The following is a 23,266-nucleotide window of genomic DNA, read 5'->3' on the forward strand; positions in this document are numbered from 1 at the left end:
GGAATCATGAATGGGACCATGGGAAGAGCTCTGGGTTAGAAGTCAGAAGCCCTGAGTTCTAGTGCAGCTGCAGCCACTGACCTGTGGTCTCACCTTAAGCAAATCCCTTGAACACACTTTCTGAGAGTCCTTTTCCTCCTCTTCAAAAGGAGAATATTGAGCTGGATTCTCTCTAAGGTGCATTCTAATTTGTAAGGTCTACATATGAAAATAGTAACAGAATCATATAAGTGACCAGATGGCTCTTCAGAATTTGTCACATTGGCCCTGTCCATGGTCCTGCCTGTTGACTAGTGGTGCCCATGTCAGCTTCTAGTGTCAGATGCCATGGGTTAATACCATAACGTGAAGACTGTCTTTAGATCAGCATGTACAAATGTAGATTTAAAATATGCTTAACCCTCAAGGAACTGGTAAAGGATCTCATTTGGCAAGATGTATTTTTTTCCTTCTATGATCTCTATCAGACATTGTTTAAACAGGAGTCGAATCTATCTGAAATCTCTTGCTCTAATGAAATTAGTCTGTGAGTTGTTTAGGTTTTGTTTTGTTTTTGCAAGGAACAGGAGGTGCAGATAAGAGATAAAATAAAATTGCACCAGATTATTGGTTTATTTTAATTGGAGTATTTTTGCTTAAAGGGATTATCTGTCATTACTGATGCAAATGGAAATCCTGTTTGCAAACCCCTTCAATGCAGCACTGTGCTGTAGAGTGGTCAGCATCAGAAGCAATCACTGTGACAAAAATACATCAGACTGGAAACCAGAGGACAAAGCTTCCTGTAGTTTATGTGAGACCACGATGTTCTTCATTTCTTTTGCCCTGGTCAAACCAATGCCTACTCAGTTTATATTTATCATTGTGATGTTAAAAATGCATTTCCCTAGATAATCTCAATGGAGAAAGTCTTTAACTCTGATGTGAGCACGTATTTCTCATCCTTTCTGAGGGTATTCAAGAAGACAGCTGATTCCACAATTAAGATTAGAGTCTCTGCTTCACAATGATGGAGAAAGCAATGTGGTGTGATAAAAAAAGGGGTAAATGGGCCTTGGAGCCAGACAATATAGGATGTTAATCCTGACCCTGCTTTATATTGACTCTATTAACTCATGACACCTACTGCATCTCCCTTGACCTTCCTCATCTGTAGAACAAGGATAACAATATCTATCTATTCAAAGCCTAATGTTGAAGTGGCGTTCAACAAATATTAGTTCTCTTCTTCTTATCCACTCAAATCCCAAGCCATTCCATATTAGTTATTAAAATCCTAGAAGTCCAGACTAATTAGCATTCTCTCCCTGCCACAGATTCTGCAAAGGTTTGAGGTATTTTTGAATTTTTTTAAGAATATATATTTCTTATTTATATGAATTTAATATATGATAATCCAAGAATTGTAAGTGTTTAAGAATAATATGAAACTGCAGTTCATACTATATTTTCCAAATGACTGTAACCGTTCCAGGGTTGTGATGGGACAGAAACCAAATACAGCAGCTTTTCGAACTAAAGCCACAAGAACTTGTGTTATGCATTCATGCGGAAGGGAAAAAACACATTGAATAAACAAGCATTTCTGATGGTTGAATTGGTGGGCTTGAGATAGCATTTTCTTCTTTCTGCAGTGAAATAAAAATTGCCCATGAGTTTGAACCATGCAAATTGCTGTGCGCAGGCTCAGCTGGGCTCTCCAAAACGGAACAGCTTATTTTGATAACCAAATAAATTTCAAGCAGTTGCTAAGGAAACTAAAGAATTCTTCATGCAAGTTATTGCATTGAAAAGAACCAAAAAGGTGGAGGGAGGGAAAGAACATTAGTTGATTAGGAATTTAGAACCTATATAGATATATCTCAGTTCAAGAAAGTAAAGGCTGTGATTGGGAAGTGCATGAAATTTCAGTTCTTCCAAATCTTGCTTTTTGACTGAGCTATCCAATCATTTTAGCAATTCATTAAGAAATTTCTTTTATAGACATGATTGCATATTTGCACAGCATTGCTATAGGAAGCCTGAATCTATCTAGCTTTACAAAACAAAGGACTGGACTATTACAAGTTAAATCTGCCTTGTGAAGCCTCATCTCGCTGTAGGGAGCCTTAATTGTGACCTAAGCTTTTTGCAGTGTCTGTTAAGTCCCTGGGGACACCCAGTGTCCTTCTCATGAATGCCTTGAGACCCTGACTATTGCCTTTTAACTTTTGGACCTGTTCGTAGGTTCCTGATTCATACCAATGATCTTCTAATACCCTAGGATGCCAGGAAGTTTTTTAATGGGCCTCGTATCTACCTGGTCAAGCTCTGATATTTAGCCTGCTGGGGCTGTGACTCCTTTGGACTCTTGCTCTTTAAGAAGGTCAATGCACCCCATCACCATTGAGAAAGTCTTTGTAGTGTTTTAGTTAACCATTCATCAATTTGATCCCTTCAGAAGCTATATTTTAATAAATAAAGAGGGATCCCAAAATGGTTTCTTAAGGCTTCTGAGCCTCCATATACAGATGTTAATGTTGCTCTGAGAATTAACTGAACTGATACACATGAAGGTACCTGTCACTGTGCTTGGAGCTCATCAAGTGGAAGCCAATATCACTAGTAATACTACTACCTCTACCTTTATTGCTATTTCCACCATTAAAATCTATTACTATTTTTATCTTCCAGAATGTAGGTAGGGATAAGAAGAATTGTATACACAAGACTTTGCCTCCAATTGCCTCCAGCCTCTCCTCTCCCTTATGATTCCACCACTGGTGGCTTTTGCTTCATGGTGGAGGATATTTTATATCCTAGTGCTCACAGCTTGGTGCTCAGAATTAAGGACAGAAAGCGTAAGGCAATACAGATTTTTAACAAGCAAGACAGAAGGAAGGCATTTCGCTTTCCCAACCCTCAGCCCAGCCCATCTCATGACTCTTTCCCCTCAGGTAAAGGTGATCAGCAGGCTGTTAGCTTTTCCCCCTCAGCAGCTCCCAGCCTGTCCCTATGGTGGGATTTGGAGACCACTGGTGACCAGAGGCCCTCAAGGTCCTGATGGAGGATATGCCCTAGAGCAGAGTTCACTGTTTTTATTTCAGCATATACACACTCAAGACAATTCCTCCCTCCCATCCAGCTCACCTAGGTGAAATACTAAAGTGCTAGAAAAGCCCCCTTTTGTCACCTCCTCTGGGGTAAGAGCCAACTTATTTGTGCCTGAGGCCTGCAGACCTCTGACTTATAAGGCTGCAAAACCTAGTTGACACAGTCACTGTCTCCTAAAAATTACGCTCATTGAGGGAGAAAATGAACTGTGCAGGGTTCTCCAGTAGCATGCTAAAATGGGGGAGCAGTTTTCCATTATTTATTTTCAGACATGGGAATTATATGAATTCAGACAATTTTCAAATCCCATCAGGTCAGACTCCCACCTACTCACAAAGGAAACGCATCCTTGGAATTAGCAGTGTTGCGCTTATTTCTTTTCAGTTTCTAGGAGGAAAAAGCTCAGAAGGCATCTGCTTTGTTTCATTCTCCCTCTTAGTTCTGCCTCCATAGCAAAATTAAAAGCTGATGGCAGACTATTTCCTCCTGGAATATAGAATGGCTGTGGTATTGGGAACCCAAAAATCAGATAAGAAAGAATGTAAATAATTCTCTTCCATCTCAATGAATTGTGAATTTGGGTTCTGTCTTTGAACTTTGTGAATCACAGCATGATGGTTTGTGTATCTATATTTTTCAAGGTAAAAAGTCTGAAGCAAGTTCCTTCCATAAAAGAATTAAAAAGCAAACTCTTTCCCATGCTAATGACAGAATAGTAGTGGTACTTTTATTGATAGTGCGCATTTTAACTTTTTTGTTGGCATATTTTTAATTAAAATAACATTTAACAGTTTGAAGCTAAAAACCTGATGTTTCTGCCTAGGAGTTTATAAGGGAATGATAACATATGGAGAAGTTTAACATTTAAATTGAATTTTATTATTTAAAACAGTAAAATATTTTATGACTACAACAATGCCCTGCCAGACTTCATTTCAGCATCAAATGTGCTTTGTAAGGAGTCTTACGAAGCTAGGGGGAAAGAAAGACATTTTAATTTCCTATTCCCCAAATGCTGTTTACAAAAAGTTCCGAAGCGTGTTTTCTTTACAAATGAATTCTTGTTCTCTGAAGTGTCTCTTCGAACATCTCTAACATCACAAAAAAATCCTTGGAACCGGGATACCCAGGAAGTCCTTCGTAACAACAAATAAAATACAGCCTGTTGACTTGATGCTGGTCTTTCAGTGTGCTAAGGGTGGTCTTCCTAATATCCCTAGAGTCTCTCCTCTTCCTTCTCAACCCTCCAGGGGGCTGATGTCTGGCAGGAAGTTAGGGTTTGTATTTTTTACCTATGAGTGTGTTTAATTACTAAATAGAGGGAATGTGATAAGTTGCTTTCCTTCCTTGCATTTGTGGTGCCCCCAGACAGCTGTCACCCTCCTGATTGGTATAGAAATGGCCAAGAGACTTTACTCATGGCACCCTGCACGGATGCTGGGCACAGGGTTGCGAGCCTGGGTGGAATTTCCAAGTATCGCATAGGCTTGGTGTGTGAACTTGGGAAATTCCCTCAGCTTGACCCATTTCAGCACAAAAATGATATTTACCCTCAGCCAAAGACAAAGGAACATTTTGCAGAAATATTTCCTCTTTTCAGAAGTATCTTTTCCTCATCTTCCCCAGCCCCTAACCCTGCCCTAAGCACAACCCCCATCCACATATCTTAGCCTCAGAATTTGGCTTCCAATATATACACAAATTAGTGAGCTTTTTAAATACCTTACTCCACCCCAAGTCATGCTTCCCACTGCTGGGGAATCATTCTGACTTGGAAAATTAATAACACTTCATTCCCCTATCCTTTCTATTTTACCATGCATCCCTTAACACACCAAATCACAGAGCTATTCTCATGTGACCACAAATGATTATTTTTAGGATCAAAATATATCTTAACAAGCTGTGGAATTATGCAGTAAACAGATGGCCCTTGGGGAGGACCCATACTGCTTTGGAAGAATGCGTATTTTTAGCAGAATAATTTGAGCATCGCTGGGGGGAAAGAAAGTTCTGGACCTTTTTCCTCCTCCATGTGGGGAGGGCCAGGGTGGAGAGAAAGCTGACAGCAGAACATTGTAGAGAAGGATGTGAGGCTAAGGAGAGTCCCGGGTGTTCAGATGCCCTGCTTTCTCGTTTCCCATGTGGCTAACTAAGATGTCTTTGTCTTCCCTTCCCTGTGTCTTGGTAGGAAAGCCCAGTAGTTTCTTTCCAGAGGACAGTTTCATAGATTCTGGAGAAATTGATGTGGGGAGGCGAGCTTCCCAGAAGATTCCTCCTGGCACTTTCTGGAGATCTCAAGTGTTCATAGACCATCCTGTGCATCTGAAATTCAATGTGTCTCTGGGAAAGGCAGCCCTGGTTGGCATTTATGGCAGAAAAGGCCTCCCTCCTTCACATACACAGGTAACCAGAACCCCACATACCCTGTTGATCTGCATGGGCTCCTACCTCAAATCTTAACCCAAAGTTTAGAAGGCCAGTCCCGGAGCCTTAAGCCTGAAGGGACGTTTATATATCTTATAGCCCATTCATCATGTACTCCCTCTCAGACCCGCCCTTTCAGATGAGTAAGGTTATATCATGGGCTTTTTAGGAGGAAGGAATTCTAGGAAATCTCTTAACAGCCTTTCTGCTATTACCTAGTCTCCTAAGTTAAATTATCCAGGAAATGTGATCTAGAGAAAAAAGCGTGCAGTTTAGAATCAGATTTGAGTTTGAATCCTCTTGTTATCAGCATTATAACCTTGGCTCCATCACTTAGCCTCTCAGAGCAAGTTTCCTCATCTATCAGATGGTGATAACAATACCCACTAGGCAGGGCTGTTGTGAAGAATAAAGAATAACATTTATAAGGCAGCTAGTGCAGGACCTGGCTCAGAATAAACGTTTCTTCCCTAGTCTTTCTCATTCCTTCTCTCCTTCAGGGTTACACATTGACTCAGACACATGCACACCAGAAACACTGAAAAAAGCTTGTCCAGGATGACTGACATATTACCAATCATGATTAATATACAACAGACACTTGTGCAAGGTTCTGCCAGCTCTGGAACTGGAGTAATGTAAATCATAGGCATCCATCGGGCATTCCCAGGCCAAATGCAGTCTTCCTAGCCCTGCTAGTTATTTAAGATTTTTAGTTAAAAGATGGTATGTTTGCTAAAGAAGGAATCACAGAAGAGCCTTAAGCCCCTATTGACTGCAGACTGGTATGCTAGTCCTGGCCTCATATCTCCAGACAGTTTTTCATGAAATTGGATAAATATCTTTTTTGGTTTTTAAAGCTAGCTGGCTTGCTAGATAACTACTCAGTTTGCTTGCTAGTAGGCCAGTAGGACTTAACCACCTACTTGTTGTTAACACAGTGTAACTGACTTTTCTGGAGTCTCACATGAGCAGTCTCCGATCAATTGGCAATTGTATTTGACACAGCATGTAATTATTGATAGAATTTTGAGCTAATCCAGTTTAGTTCCCCTAAATTTGCTCCCTGAAACTACAGCATTCAGAAAGAACCATTGACCAAAGGAAAACAGACATAAATCAAATTTTCATTTGCACATGACTGTTGTTCCAATCACATCCAATGCTCCAGTCCCAGTCCTAGCCACCTGCCTCTGCTCCCCTCCACCACCCCCCTGAGATTGTTGTCATGACTTGCATGGAGTTCAACCAATTGTAAAGTGGCTGGGTTTCTAACCACACACCCGGCACTGAAAAAAAGCATGTCCTGGTACAGACTCAGCCATGGGAAGACTCACCACTGGTACAAAAAGAACTAAAATAAAATGAGAGTAAAAAATAATCCTCTAATTATGCCTCACTCACAGGAGAACCGGGAGAGTATCACCATGAAAAAATGGGATCTGGGGAAGAGTTGAGTTGGTTGATCAACCTTCCTGCCCCCTTAGCCTCTTTGGGCCCTTTTTGCCTCTCTTTGTGTTTCCCAATGTCCTCTCCAGGAGAAGCCCCAGGAAGGACACTGGTGCGTGGTGGAACAGACCCACTGCTAACTGTGCTTGCTTTGTCTTTCAGTTTGACTTTGTGGAGCTGCTGGATGGCAGGAGGCTCCTAACCCAGGAGGCACGGAGCCTGGAGGGGACCCCACGCCAGTCTCGGGGAGCTGTGCCCCCCTCCAGCCATGAGACAGGCTTCATCCAGTATTTGGATTCAGGAATCTGGCACCTGGCTTTTTACAATGACGGAAAGGAGTCAGAAGTGGTTTCCTTTCTCACCACTGCCATTGGTAAGGGAGCCACACCCTCTGGAGGCTGTGGGATATTGTCTCTTTGGGTGGGAGGCCGCATGGAGATTCTGGGACTGACACTGACAAGGGGATGTCAGAGCTGCGGATGGCCCCGGAGCTTGGCAGGAGACCCTCCTGACTGGGCCTGCTGCACAAAGAATCGCCCGCCCTTCTGAACTGGCACCTGAGCCCAGGGCTGTCACCCACTGCTTGTCTCCTGCTGTCTGTGGTTGGTGTGCAGTGCATTTCAAGATGGGGGTGGAATTGTGAGACACGAATCCTGGACAAGCCACACAGATGCAACATCTCTCTTCTTGGCACTTCTCTCCCACGTATTTGTCTTCAGAGTCTCACTTGGTTCACCTCACTGTTTGTGGTTTGGGTTTTGTTTTGGTTTTCATTCTTTTTTGTTTTGGTGCCAACAACCCCTGGCCAGTGAGAAAAGAGGATACAGGCTTGAAGAGAGAGTAAGAACGGTAGTGCAAAAGGCTGGATGAACCATGCCATCAGTCAGACTGGGGTGTTGTTGAGAATAGAGATGTCCTAATCTCTGACAAAGAATGGGCCCTTATGTGCTAAATGAGTGCTTAACACCTTCACTGTCCCTTGCAGTGAAAAAGGGCCTCAGCTTCCAGTTCACCCTGAGACCCTGGGTCAGCACAGAAGCCTGTGGGTTTCTGGGAAGCCTGGTACCCTATTTAAAGAGTTTCTCTTCTTTACTGACACATTGCACAGAATGTGTCCACCTCTTAGACTGCCCTAGTGTGCTGGAGGACGTGATGGTCTTGGCGGTTCAGGTCAGAAAACATCTTTCTCTGAGTTTATATTAGAAGCACTATGACATAGCCTGGAGATAAAAATTCCCTACAGGAAAATAAAAGTTATGGAAGAATATAACTGCATTAAACAGAACACCTGGGAATGGGGTTTCTGCTTAATGAACAGTTCTATGTGGTCTGGAGTTCACCTGAAAACTCTCTGTCTCAGTCATTGGCTAGGAGGCTCTCTGACATGGAAAAATGGAGTCTGATAAAAATTTGTGAATCCAGGTTAGATGTGGTGGCTCATACCTATAATCTCAGCACTTTGGGAGGCAGAACCAAGAGGATTGCTTGAGGCCAGGAGTTCAAGACCTGCCTGGGCAACATAGCAAGATCCTCATTTCTATAAAATAATAATAAAATTACCCAGGTGTGATGGTGCATGCCTGTGGTCCCAGCTGCTCAGGAGGCTGAGGTGGGAGGATCCCTTGAGCCCAGGAGATTGAGGTTTCAGTAAGCTGTGGTCATACTACTGCATTCTAGCCTGGATGACAGACTGAGACACTGTCTCAAACAAAACCCAAAAAAATCTCTGAATCTAGTACTAGGTTTCCAAAACTCTTACAAGACCCTGGGTTCTTACTTTTTGTTTTTTAGACCAGGTCTCACTCTATTACCTGGACTGGAATGCAGTATCTCAATCAGGGCTCACTGTAACCTTGAACTCCTGGGCTCAAGTGATCCTCCTGCCTCGGCCTCCCAAATAGCTGGGACCACAGGCACACACCACCATGCCCAGCTAATTTTTGTGTGTTTTGTAGAGATGAGATTTCACCACATTGCCTAGGCTGGTCTCAAACTCTTGGGCTCAAGTGAGCCGCCCACTTTGACTTCCCCAGATGCTGAGGTTACAGGCATGAGCCACCATACCCAGCCCCTGGTTCTTACTTCTAAACAACAGGAGTCATTTTCAGGCCATTTCCCACTTTCTTGAAATTTTACCCTTTGTGTTGAGACAGAAAGTATCTTCCCATTAAATACAGGGTGTGGCTAAAAAGCTTCTGCTCTAAATACAGGCTCAATATTTTATCCTCTTGGCAAAATGAAGGAGGTAGAGGCTTTCAGGCAACTAACTCTGATGTAGAAATTATCACTTTGTACAGTCCTTGTTTTAGAGATGTCTGTCTGAGCCGCTGGACTCTGAGTGCCTAGAGGGCAGGGCTTTAACAGGATCTTGTCTGCCTCCTGGCATCCAGCCCGGCGGGGTGCAGTGTCACGCAGTGAATGAGGGGACAAGCTCCCCTGGCAGGATTGGCGCCAACGACTGTCAGGCAGTTGTGGTACTGTTGGTTTCCTGCCTGGATACCTTCTTGTGAACTGTGGCAGGGATTTTGCTCCCTTTTCGGTCTCCAGCACAAACTTGGGTTTTGACCTTGCACAAATCACTTGGGGTTCCCAACTTTTAGTTTTTCAGGATTTTGGTATTTGAGGCTGCAGCTCAGAGTCACTGGTGACATTAAGGCTAACAGTATAGCCCGTTCCCTGTCATCAGAGGCCCCAGGCTGGCCGTCATCCTGTTAGGCTGTCACTTGGCAGGGTTTGGGAGGCTACAGGCCCTGATTCTTTTTCCTCTCCAGATAGGATGGCGACAGTTTAGGGACATGATTATCAAGTCGTGGTGGTGCCCGAGTTACAGCTTCATGGTCTCGTGGCCTGATTTCCCTTAAGCATGGTTTACAAAGAAGCATAGAGTAGCACTTGTTCAAAACTAAGGACTTTTACAATCAGAATTCCTTATTTTTAGTAACTTAGCATAAATATGAAAGGATATTAATACAAACCCCAGAAGAAAGCCACTTTTAATTAGGATACACGTCTTAGAGGAATAAACCATAGGCACAGTGTGGCATCTTTTCCAACCCTTGGCTTGTCAGAGCTTGCTAACCTGTCTTGTCATAATTAGGGGGATGGCCTTGCTTTTCCCTCTGGTTCTGCTATTCTCACCTAAATGTGGACACCTGTCTTCACTTCCTCTTAACCCTGTAATGTATTTCAGGGCCAGTAGGTCATACTATGCTTCTCAGACTTGAGTGAACCACCTGAAAGTCTTGATAAAATGCAGATTCTGCTTCAGCAGATCTAGGTGGGACCTTAGATTCAGCACTTCCAACCTCACCCAGTGATACCGAGGCTGCTGTGGACCACATTTTGAGTGGCAAGTAGTTAGATATAGTACTTTACAGATATTTCTCAAACACTGTTGAATAAAAGAATCACCTGGGACACCAGGGGACAATTCACATTCCTGGGACTTTTCTCCAGAAAATATGACTCAGTAGGCCTGCAGTAAAGCCCAGAGGATCCTGATTCTGGTGTTCTGTCAAGGAAGCTTTGAAGACAGATGCCTTACCAAAACTATTTTCCGTTCCTTCCCCACTGTCGCATGTTAGCTCTGCGACCAGAGACAGTTATGCCACCTCTCTAAGCCTCATTCTTCTTGTCTGGAAAGTGGAACAATAGTACTTAGCAATCCTCACTGTGAAGATTAAACAGAGAAATAGAAAGTGCTTAGCACAGGCTCTGGGCTACCACAAGCACTCAATAAATGGAAGCTGTTTTAATACTCTCTCCCATCCTCTTTCTCCTTCCACCTTTCTCTTGCTGCCTTTCTGACCTGTCTGTCTCACTTCAAGCTACAGTGATGGTTTAATGAATACTGTTTTTTTCTCTAATACAAAAACAGACTGATTCTGATGTTGCTATTAATCCCTCTTTCCCCAAGAGTCCCTGGCATTGAGTCTCAGCTGTCTGTGATCATTACCTCTGAGCTATGAGTTGTAATTTGTCTTGGCAGGTTAATTAAAAGTTTAGGTCTTGTTTTAGTGAAGTCATTATGGTCCTAATATATAATTGTAACTCTCAGGTTTGCTTAATACACAAATTGGAATCCGACCCTTCCTTCATTACATGTCAAAATGCGGATCTAGAATTTAAGAAGATCTGAGATGTCAGAATCCAGAGTATTTATGTCTGTTTGTAATTAAGTAACAGGAGAAATAATTGTGTTTCACAAATGGCTATATTGTGTATGTTTTTGCTTTTCCCTCCATTTACTGCAATCCAGCTGAGGATTTTCAATGAAATGAGTTTAACTTTTGCCTTTAAAAAATCTAAAAGCACTTTACAAACCGTACACACAAATATATACACACAGAGACCTGATGTTGACAGAGCTCCCGGTGAACTAGATGCATTTACACACACACACACAGAGCACTGAAACCAAGCAAGTTTTAGAATAAAACGTGGAAGCTTTTTTCAGAAACAACAGGCTTTCCCTGCAGGTGGAGATTCAGAATCCGAGCGTACTGACTCTGGTCCTGGCTAGGCTGAGGTGGGTTGCCTTGCTGACCCCAGATGTTGAACGAAGGAGGAGAATGTGTATCACTAGCTGAACTGTAATTCACTCATTGCAGTTTGCAAAGCGTTTTCACATACATTCTTTAAGGCTTGCAGTAATTCCATGAGATGATTATTCTTATTTTTATTATCACCTCCCTATTGCAGATGAGTAAATTAAGGTTCAGGGTTGTTAAAAGAAAAGTTAGGACATGAATTTGCATCTGTCTGACTCCAAAGCTTATGATCCTCCTCCTTTAGCAATTTGCCTTCTTCCCAGTATCAAAACTGCCATTTTTGGTATCACTTACTTCTGTTTTCCGTCTATTCATTCACTCAGCAAATATTTACAGAACACCTATTGTGTGTTGAGGACCATGTTTAACTCTCTTTTTTATGTTACCTAGTCCTCACAAGAAGTTTAGGCAATAGATATGTTGACCTCAACTTTACAGATGAAGAAATCAAGGCTCAGAAAACTTGGTTGACCAGCCCGAAGTTAAGGTCAAAGCTAGGATGAAACTTGGTCTCCATATCCCACACTGTCCCCACAATACCATAATCTCTCACTATTTTTCACTGTTACTATTAAATATTTTTTCCATTTGTATTATATGGAATGTAATTTCCCCCTTGTTAACTTGCCTTCAATTATTAATAACCATATTACATCAACCCAAGAAGTTTTCTTGAGAAGTCATTAAGAAGACCATGAGGAAAACCTCACATCTAAAATTTTAAAAGTTAAAATACCTTTGTATGTATTGCTTGCAACTCAAGACCTAACAAGTTCGTATTGTACTGTTTTCATTCTTCAGACAGCATCTTATCTTTTCATTTTGGCTGATGCTGAAGCATAGAGGACAGATCAGCTGGACATTGTGGCAACGTGAGCCAGGCTGGAACATAACAGAGGCGCCCTGCAGTGGATTTAGAAACCTAGAGAAAAGAAATGAGAGCTGCTGTTAGAAAATGTAGAGACTGGGAATTTTTATGAGAAACTTGCTCTGGCCTCCCTGGTACTCATTGAAGAGAAGAGTCATTTTGTTCATGTCCAGGCAGTTACTATAAATCAGTCTGTTCTTTATGTCCAGGGATTAGAAGCAGATTTAGTTTCTTTCTTCCCTCTATTCCTCCTTCCCTCCTTCCTCTTTGCTTTCCATTATCCAACAAGTATTGCATCCTTGCTCTTACCCAAGCTGAGGCTACGGGGAAGGTATGACATGGCTTCTGGCAAAAGTAGCTCATAGTCTAGATTAAGGGAGATGAAAGATTTATATAGTAAATAGCTCTAAGCCAAGGAAAAGAGTAAGAATGGTCTCTCCTGGAGTCATGGATCAAAGTCCCTTGAGGGTTGAAGGGAGATGAGGACTTGTCTAGCTGGATGGGTCAGGGAGAGCTTTCTGGATGAAGTGACATTTAATTTGGACCTTAAAGAATGGGTGAAATTTTTACATTTAAAAAAGAAAAATGGGAGGGCAGGTGTTAAGGAAATTATTCCAGATAGTAGGTACTACCAGCATGAGTAAATTTCGGTAGGCTGAAAAGTAAGAGCTGGCTATAAGAAGCCAGCAGTTCTGTTTGACTAGAGCACAGGATGCCTTAAAGGAGAGAAATGAGTTATCAAGGAGAGCCTTAAATGCCACGCTAAGCAAAACATTTATTGTTTAAATATTAGGCACTATGGCAGGCTTTTGAGCAAGGGAATAAAATGATTAGAGCTAGAAGGTCTATCTGATGAGACCTGGAACGAGAGCTCGTGAATTTATGTGGTCAAGGGAGGTTACTGGGATTGAACTTAGTGACTTCAGAAGGGAAAAAAAATGGAGGGAGGGAAAGAGGGTGTGAGGAAGGACAAAGAACTTGTTCAGTGATGCTAGCTAGTGATTTCCTTTCCCTACAATCCATTCCTCTTTTTCTCTAGGTATGCCTCGATACTTCACCTAAATTCACCCAAATTCCTATCTTCCAAGGGTCACCAAAATTGGGTCCTTCATGATTTTCCAAAGACCACTGGACCGTGTTATTTCTTTATTTCCATTACTTTGATTGCGTATTTGCCTCTGAGTGCATTTACAAAGATCTGGAGAGAAAAATCTCTGACATTGTATACCATAATTTGTGTAAAAACCTGCACTACTTAAATGAAGAAACTAAGAAAAATGATTGAGGAGTGATTTTTGGTTTTTATTAAGTCCCTTCTCCACCTCTGCTTATATCCCCTTCCTCTGAATTATAAGATATAAATACAGCAATGAAGAACTGAGGTCTCTTGGTAATAAATTAACCTTCTTATTAATGACATTGGCAACACTTTGTGAAATTTCTAATGGAAACACTTCTTTGGAAAAGCACCCTGTGAATTTACCTCTCCCTGATATGGTGATGTATTTGGAGCAATCTCGTATAAGTGGAATGAAATTGTAGGCCAAGGGAGCTCAAGTCAGCACACTGGAGACAGACTGTGGCCAAAATTCTGTTGAGTGGAAGAGAGCTAGGAGTATCAGAGCACTACATCTGCAGACTCGGAGACTAGCCCTGCCAGTAGCCGTCTCTGCTCACTAAAGGGCAGGGCTCCCCACTGTCCCCACCCCCAGCATCTCTGCTGCCCTTGGGATCTTTTTTTATTTTTTAAATTTTTTTATTTATTTCATTATTATTATTATACTTTAAGTTCTAGGGTACATGTGCACAACGTGCAGCTTTGTTACATATGTATACTTGTGCCGTGTTGGTGTGCTGCACCCATCAACTCATCAGCACCCATCAACTCGTCATTTACATCAGGTATAACTCCCAATGCCATCCGTCCCCCCTCCCCCCTCCTCCCTCCCCGTAATAGGCCCCGGTGTGTGATGTTCCCCTTCCTGTGTCCAAGTGATCTCATTGTTCAGTTCCCACCTATGAGTGAGAACATGTGGTATTTGGTTTTCTGTTCTTGTGATAGTTTGCTGAGAATGATGGTTTCCAGCTGCATCCATGTCCCTACAAAGGACACAAACTCATCCTTTTTTATGGCTGCATAGTATTCCATGGTGTATATGTGCCACATTTTCTTAATCCAGTCTGTCACTGATGGACATTTGGGTTGATTCCAAGTCTTTGCTATTGTGAATAGTGCCGCAATAAACATACGTGTGCGTGTGTCTTTATAGCAGCATGATTTATAATCTTTTGGGTATATACCCAGTAATGGGATGGCTGGGTCATATGGTATTTCTAGTTCTAGATCCTTGAGGAATCGCCATACTGTTTTCCACAATGGCTGAACTAGTTTACAATCCCACCAACAGTGTAAAAGTGTTCTGCCATTGCTGTACCTTCTGAATCTTTACCTGGAATTGCAAGAGCAGGTAAGAAGAAAAAGTAGCTCAAGGACACTGCAGAAACCAAGCAATAAAGGCTTGTCTCTCTGTGGGAAATACTTAGCAAGGCAATAGTGTACAGATAACCAAAATCCCCACTAGAGTAGCATTTAAGTGGAGTTTTGATGTTCTCATATACACTTTTTGTCTAGGGGATGGGCTGCTGTTTTTATGCTTGCTACCTCATGGTCATAAAATGGCAGCTATAATTCCGGGGCTCATGTCTGCATGTGAGGCAGGAAAAATAAGAAAACATAAAGAAGCAGGAAAGCAGAATTTTTCCTAAAACATTCAGCTTACATTTCTTTGGCAGAGCTGTGTCACTTGGACACTCAGAGCTATAAGGAAGTCTGAGGAAGGGGATATTTTTAGCTTGCCACATTGGTACTCTCAACAAAATTAGGGTTCTCTCAGGGAGAAGGGAAATGAATATGGGGTAGGCACATAGCAGTGTCTGCCACAGACTTCATCAAGTCTGTTTGGTTCAACAAAGACCAACTGAAACCTCCCCCTTACCATGTGCCAGACCCTTGTCCGGGCATCGGGTATAGCCAGGAGGCAGACATGGGACTTGACCTTGAGGTTTTTCATGGGCTAGTAAGTTAGGGTAAGCGAAGCTGAGAAAAAGGAGAAGCTGCCCATGTAATTGAGGAGGAAGAAAAATGGCTTGGTTCAGTCTCTTTGTATCATCCAGGAACTATGATGTTTTCCATTATGCCTCAAAGCACCTTGCATGATGCTTTAAGGGGGACAGACAGCAGGAGCAAGTCCAGAGTGGTAGACTCAGGTTGCAGACAGACCTAGACACTGCATCTGTTCATTTGTTCTTTATTCAACCCATGTTTACTCATTGCCTTTCATGTGCCAGTTCTGAGCAGGCATGCACTGTCACTGGTATATAAAATAGTCATGCTTTCTGCCTCCATGGTGTTCATAGACAAGTTTGAGGCAGTTTTAGATGGATTCTCAAGTTTAAATACAATCATCAAATATATATACACATATGTAAAGATAAATAATGATAAGTGGTAAACACACGTCCTGGTAAAGAAATCCAGAGAAACACATAGAAGCCTAATTCAGAAACTGAGGCTCAGAGATCTAATGCTAATTGCCAAGATCTCATAAATAGGAAATAGCAGAGGTAGGTTAGCAATCCAAAACACACATACTTACTCTTACATCTCAGTGACTAGGTTTAAATCCAAGTTTCTGGAGTGGTGACATCCATGTGTGTCCTTATACCCTCTCACAGAGAGTCAGAAAGACAGATGGGGCCTTAGAGACCATGGCACTCACACCTCCTAGACTCACAGTGTGCCGGCCACATGCCTGCTGTTCACTCATCTGACTTGTTTATAGAACATCTCTAACCTGGCACTCACTCCTGCTGCAGGAACCCCTGCTCCACCCTCCATTCAGATGGAGCTTCTGATGGAAGACATTTTATCAGTAATGGTTTAATTTTTACAACTGATGATTAAATTTTTATTTTCGTTTAGCTCTTTTTTTTTTCTATCAGTTGCTAAAGGCAGTTGCTCATTCCCGTTTGCCAGCTGGCTTTTCCACTGACAGAATGGCAGCTTTGAGAGGGTTCTCACATAGTGGTATTATTTTTTCTTTCCCTTTACAGCACCACTGATATGTGAGACATAATTAAATGTGAGGCTGCCTGTTCGGTAACACCCTCTTAGGAATAACCTAGCTGCAATTAACATGTGAATCTCTGCTAGAATTGGCACTGGTGGTCGATAGTTGAGGTTGTTGGAGGCAGGAGTACAGTTGGGGGTTGAGCTGACCAGATAGATGGTGTGGTCCAAGGAAAGGACAAAGACTTTGGAGTCAACCCAGCCTGGGTTTAGATTTGGGCTCTACTAGTTATGAGCTGTGGGATTTTGGATAAGTCTTACCCTCACCAAACTCATCTATCCTTGGGAATCAAACTTACTTTAGAGAATCTGACAACGATGTGAAAGCATAGGATTCATGGTAGGTACTCAGTGTGTTTCTAAATGTGTCAAGTATTCAGCATTTGCTGAACATCTGCTTTGCTAAGTGCTGGAGGTTTCACAGTGAATAAAACAGTGAATAAAACAGAAGCTCCCCACAATAGGACCCGGTGTGTGATGATTCCCTTCCTGTATCCAAGTGATCTCATTGTTTAATTCCCACCTATGAGTGAGAACATGCGGTATTTGGTTTTCTGTTCTTGTGATAGTTTGCTGAGAATGATGGTTTCCAGCTGCATCCATGTCCCTACAAAGGACACAAACTCATCCTTTTTTATGGCTGCATAGTATTCCATGGTGTATATGTGCCACATTTTCTTAATCCAGTCTGTCACTGATGGACATTTGGGTTGATTCCAAGTCTTTGCTATTGTGAATAGTGCCTCAATAAACATACGTGTGCATGTGTCTTTATAGCAGCATGACTTATAATCCTTTGGGTATATCCCCAGTAGTGGGATGGCTGGGTCAAATGGTATTTCTAGTTCTAGATCCTTGAGGAATCGCCACACTGTTTTCCACAATGGTTGAACTAGTTTACAATCCCACCAACAGTGTAAAAGTGTTCCTATTTCTCCACATCCTCTCCATCACCTGTTGTTTCCTGATTTTTTTAATGATTGCCATTCTAACTGGTGTGAGGTAGTATCTCATTGTGGTTTTGATTTGCATTTCTCTAATGGCCAGTGATGACAAGCATTTTTTCATGTGTCTGTTGGCTGTATGCATGTCTTCTTTTGAGAAGTGTCTGTTCATATCCTTTGCCAACTTTTTGATGGGGTTGTTTGTTTTTTTCTTGTAAATTTGATTGAGTTCTTTACAGGTTCTGGATATTAGCCCTTTGTCAGATGAGTAGATTGCAAAAATTTTCTCCCATTCTGTAGGTTTCCTATTCACTCTGATGGTAGTTTCTTTTGCTCTGCAGAAGCTCTTTAGTTTAATTAGATCCCATTTGTCAATTTTGGCTTTTGTTGCTGTTGCTTTTGGTGTTTTAGACATGAAGTCCTTGCACATGCCTATGTCCTGAATGGTATTACCTAGGTTTTCTTCTAGGGTTTTTATGATTTTAGGTCTAACTTTTAAGTCTCTAATCCATCTTGAATTAATTTTCATATAAGGAGTAAGGAAAAGATCCAGTTTCAGCTTTCTACTTATGGCTAGCCAGTTTTCCCAGCACCATTTATTATATAGGGAATCCTTTCCCCATTTCTTTTTTTTTGTCAGGTTTGTCAAAGATCAGATGGCTGTAGATGTGTGGTATTATTTCTGAGGACTCTGTTCTGTTCCATTGTTCTATATCTCTGTTTTGGTACCAGTACCATGCTGTTTTGGTTACTGTAGCCTTGTAGTATAGTTTGAAGTCAGGTAGTGTGATGCCTCCAGCTTTGTTCTTTTTGCTTAGGATTGTCTTGGCAATGTGGGCTCTTTTTTGGTTCCATATGAACTTTAAAGCAGTTTTTTTCCAATTCTGTGAAGAAAGTCATTGGTCATTTAATGGGGATGGCATTGAATCTATAAATTACCTTGGGCAGTGTGGCCATTTTCACAATATTGATTCTTCCTATCCATGAGCATGGTATGTTCTTCCATTTGTTTGTGTCCTCTTTTATTTCACTGTTCCTCTTTTTATAAGGACATAAGTCCTATCAGATTAAGGCCCTACCATTGTGAACCTCACTTAACCTTTGTTAGCTCCATATAGGCCCTATCTCCAAATACAGTCACTTTGGGGGTTAGGCTTCAATATATGGATTTGGTAGGGGGACACAGTTAATAACAAGGAGGACTTGAGAAGATCATAAGATAGTAGCAGTCTCTGCTCAACCACACAGATGAACTGGCTGGAAAGGATCATTATTTGTGTTTCAAAGATGAGGAAACAGTCTATGACCAGTGGCTCACACAGCAACATAAAGCCAAGTCTTTGAATCCAATCCCAGTAACTTCCCCTGGAGCCCAGCTGCCTGACAAGACTGTGAACATGGAAGACCCCCATCAGAGGGTCAGTGAACCCCTAGCAAGAAGGTCAGACATCACTGATGTTCTTCCCTGCAAGCTAGAAGCTTCTGTTATGGGCATGAATTTCTTATGGGCAGCTTTGAGGGAATGAAGGCACAGTCACCCTTTCAAGGCACTGCCAGGTACCTGGCTGAGGAAGGCTCTTTCTGTCCTCAGGACTTTATGTATCCCAAGCCTGCTAGATTCCATCTTTCTTTGCCAGTACTACTGTAACTCAAAAATGGAAATGTGAGTTCCAGAACATTCCAAGGCACTAACTGCTATTTGTTCTTATAAATTTGGCTTTCTTCAGAGTTCATATGGAACTTCTCCAATGTCCCATTCTAGTTTTGGTGCTTTTCAGTCTTTACAAACTCTTCTCTGGAACTACTTGGCAAAATTAATAATTTCAGCTACTGTTTATTCAATGCATACTGTGTCTTAAGTATTATCTTAGATATTTAACATAAACTATTTATTGTTTGTTTGGTTTTGTTTTTTAGTCACAGGGTCTTGCTTTGTCACCCAGGCTGGAGTCCAGTGGCACAATCATAGCTCACTGCAGCTTTGAACTCCTGGCCTCAAGCAATCCTTCTACCTCAGCTACCCAAATAGCTAGGACTGCAAATGTGTGCCACCACAGCTGACTAAATTTTTTAAAATTATTTTTTGTAGAGGTAGGATCTCTCTATGTTTATTTTTATTTATTTATTTATTTATTTATTTATTTATTTATTTTTGAGACAGAGTCTTATTCTTTTCTTCCAGGCTGGAGTGCAGTGGTGCAATCTCAGTTCACTGCAACCTCCACCTCCTGGGTTCAAGCAATTCTCTTGCCTCAGCCTCCCAAGTAGCTGGGATTACAGGTGCCCACCATCATGCCCAGCTAATTTTTTATTTTTAGTAGAGAAGGGATTTTACCATGTTGGCCAGGCTAGTCTTGAATTCCTGACCTCAAGTGATCCACCTGCCTTGGCCTCCCAAAGTGCAGGGATTATAGGTATGAGCTACTATGCCTGGCCTCTCTGTGTTGCCCTGACTGGTTTTGAATTCCTGGCCTCAAGTGACCCTCCCACCTCAGCCTCCCAAAGTGCTGGGATTACAGGCATGAGCATCACACCTGGCCTACATAAACTATTTCAAACTTTTACTATAGGCATATGAAGTAAATATTTTCTGCCCACCCCCCCATAGGAAAATGAAGCTCAGAATATTTAAATGACTAGGCACAAGTTAAATACCCAATTAGTGAAGGGGCTAGAGTTTGAATCCAGTTCTATCTGACCCTAATATCTACACGTTTCTCGTCATGCCCTCTCTCACATATGCCCTTGTTGTGTGAGTGCCTGGTATGTCCAGGAGACTGGAAGTAGGAGGAGTACATGAGAGGGTGATACCCAGAGGAGAGCCTGGAAAATGAGGTCCAGGCCAGCCTGGGACAGGCTTTGTCCCTGTTGGCTAGCCAGCTTGGAAGTCTGGTTTTGAAAGCAGTGGGGAGTACAGGATAGTTTTTAAGTGAAGATGTAGCATGAGTTGGGTCTTGTATAGATATCTTTGGCTGACAGTGACATATACAAATGAGACAGGGAGACCAATTGGAAGACTGTTTCTGTAGCCAGTGGGATTAGATGAGAGAAGAGAACCTACACTAAAGCAAATGCCACTGCTTTTGTATAAAAGAGGGAAGACGTTCCAGGACATTATAGGCTGGTTTTATTGACCACTTGAATTTTACCTGTAAGGGATAGGCATTGAGTTTCGACCTTGGAGACTAGATGGATGGTGATATCACTAAGTACATTAGGAAATAAGGAGGGGAAGTGAGTTGTTGAGCTGCTAAGAGAACTTCCCAGTGAAAGTTAGTTATTGGCAGTTACTAATAGGAAGATGGATAGGTAGGTCTTGACTTGGGGATAGCTCTGAATTTGAGACAGAAACCTGGTGGACAGCATAAGTGTGGGTGTGACAAAGGAGCAGCTGGAGGTTAGAGTACCTAAGGAGATGTACCAACCGAGAAGCAAGGAGTCAAGGATGGAGCTCCAGTGTTCAGAAGACAGACAGGGGAAAAAGTAGAGAAAACTTAGAAAGATGATTACAAAGAAGCTGCTGGCATTGGTCATTAGGAGGTCACTGGCACCCTCGGTGGGAGCAGCTTCCGCCTATTGGTGCAGACAGAAGCAGGGTCACCACGAGTTCAGGAGTGAATGAGAGGCACAGAGTGGAAACAGTTCCTTCTAGACAGAGCAGGGAAGGAGACAGATGGGAGTAACCTGAGGAGGAGGCAGGTTCAAGTAAAGGTTTATGTAAGGTGGGGAAGCCTTGGACGTGCTGTCAGCTGTGGGAAAGAAGCCAGGGGTGAAGACTGGAGGCCCAGGAGAGAGGGGAGATGATTAATGGAAGAAGGTGGGAGGCATGGAATGGAGGGCAGAGGCAGAAGGAGGAGCCTAGGAAAGGAGGAGACACACCTCTTCCCGTGGGATGGGGAGAGGGCAAGGAAGATGAGATCAACCTTGAAGGTGGAGGGGAGTGGGATACAGGGTAGGGTTCACGCTGATCTCAGGGTGAGCAGTGCTTTCCAGAAATGGATTGCCTTACAAAGTAAGCCACTTATGGCCTGAATTGTGTGTGTTCCCTTCTGTGTAAAGGCAGTCTCAAGGTGGCACTAAATAAAATAGCGTGCATTGTAACAATAAAGAGAGGCAGTGTGGCTTAGTGGTTAGAGAATGGATTTGAAGCCAGGTGGCTGGTTGAATACAGTCTCTGCCACTTAATAGCAGTGGGACTTTGGGCAAGACAGGTAACCCATCAGTGCCTCAGTTTCCTAATCTAAAAAATGACAATAATATTAGTACCCAACTCATGAAGGTAATTATGAAGTTAAAATGAGTTAATATTTGTAAAATATGGAGAACAGTGCCTGGCATGTAATAGGTGCTATACAAGTGTTCGCTATTGTTATTGGCAGTAATATGCACTAACATTTTTGAGGGCTTACAGAGTCCCAGGAGCATGCTAAGTGTTAGACCTGCATTACCTAACTTAAAGTTTGTAATAGGCCTGGGAAAGCAGGAACAACCTTATTTTCTTTGTAGAGATGATGAAACAAGGTTCCGAGAAAGTAACAAACTTGCCCAGTCACACGTTGAGTAAGAACAGAGCCAGGATTTGAATCTAGGCCAGTCTGCCTGAAGAATCATGCTCTACCTATACTGGCTTTCATTCCTGGGCCCCTCCCAAGTCAGTACCCAGTTCCTTAGTACCCCCACGTTTCCTTTCCTACTACACTGGGAAGACAGTTCAGACTGAGGATGCTGCAGGGTGTGAGCTTTGTCACTCCCTGACACTTCACTGGGTGGAAGAGTATATACCAAGAATCTCTATTTGGGGAAAGAGCTCCTTTACAATCAAGCAAAGATTTAGTGATGGCAAATTTGAGGGAGGCTAGGGCTGGTTTCTTGCTGTTTAAACAGAGCAGAAGACTTTCTGTTGAAATGCCAGCACAATGAGTGTTATATGAAGGGTTATAACAAATTGTAAGCCAGAAACCTCTGAGCATCTGGTTTTAGTTTGAGTAGCTGCTTGTTCATGCCTTTATCTAAGCAATGCTCATGTTCCGGGCTAAAAGAAGCTCAGTTTGTTTCATTCCTGGTTCATATCACATGTCAGCCTGATTTTTTTTATTTTCATTTGTGTCATAGGCCAAGAGAGTCTATTCAGGGTGCAAGGGATGGACTGTATAATTTTGAGAAAGTGAGAAAAAGCCCCTGTGAACTAAAGCAGAAGGCTAATGTGATGTTTTTCACAAATAGAGTTTGAGTTTTCTCAAGCCTATAAATGCAAGCTATTCCTTGGAAAGCTTGCATTTGGGAGATTGTTCCACCATTATCTCTTTCTTTTAAGTGATGGGGGAAGACAGTGAAATCTGTTGAGCTTTTCTTAGGTGCCAAATATTACACTAAGCACAATTTATTTATGTTAACTTATTTTAATTCTCATAACCAACTCATGCAGTCAGAATTACTATCTCCATTTTCCAGATTAGGCAGAGAGTTGTGTTCAAGGCAGGGCAGAGGCAGAACTAGGGACCCCAGCAGGCGTATCTGGTTCACATGTATTTTGCAAGCCCCCGACACTTTTGAATGCACTGTGCCCTGTGCTGAGATCTGTCTTTTGTGTTCACTAAGTAACAGAATCACCTCTGAGGATAATACTAAGTCATAGAAATACTGAAAATGAAAGACAAAAAAAGAAACAGCATCCTAAGAACATCAGCTTTTAGTCAAAAGTCAATATTATGGTTCCTGGTTAAATGTTAGAAAAATTATCTTTAAAATCACTAATAAAATAAGGTGCAGTGATTAGTTAGCATTGTTTTAGAAGCTTTGTCCAAGA

The 23,266-nt window shown here is 42.1% G+C and overlaps 1 protein-coding gene across 1 annotated transcript in view; it reads left to right on the forward strand.

Moving 5' to 3' along the window:
• Positions 1-23,266, forward strand: part of TENM4 (teneurin transmembrane protein 4) — a 787,916-nt gene that overhangs the window by 581,981 nt on the left and 182,669 nt on the right. Inside the window, exons 11-12 of the mRNA XM_011938905.1 lie at positions 5,285-5,499; positions 7,132-7,342. Coding sequence (XP_011794295.1) covers positions 5,285-5,499; positions 7,132-7,342 — 426 coding nt within the window. The remainder of the gene's footprint in view (positions 1-5,284; positions 5,500-7,131; positions 7,343-23,266) is intronic.

This window comes from Colobus angolensis, unplaced genomic scaffold (genome assembly GCF_000951035.1).
Source record: "Colobus angolensis palliatus isolate OR3802 unplaced genomic scaffold, Cang.pa_1.0 Scaffold179, whole genome shotgun sequence".
Taxonomy (NCBI): domain Eukaryota; kingdom Metazoa; phylum Chordata; class Mammalia; order Primates; family Cercopithecidae; genus Colobus; species Colobus angolensis.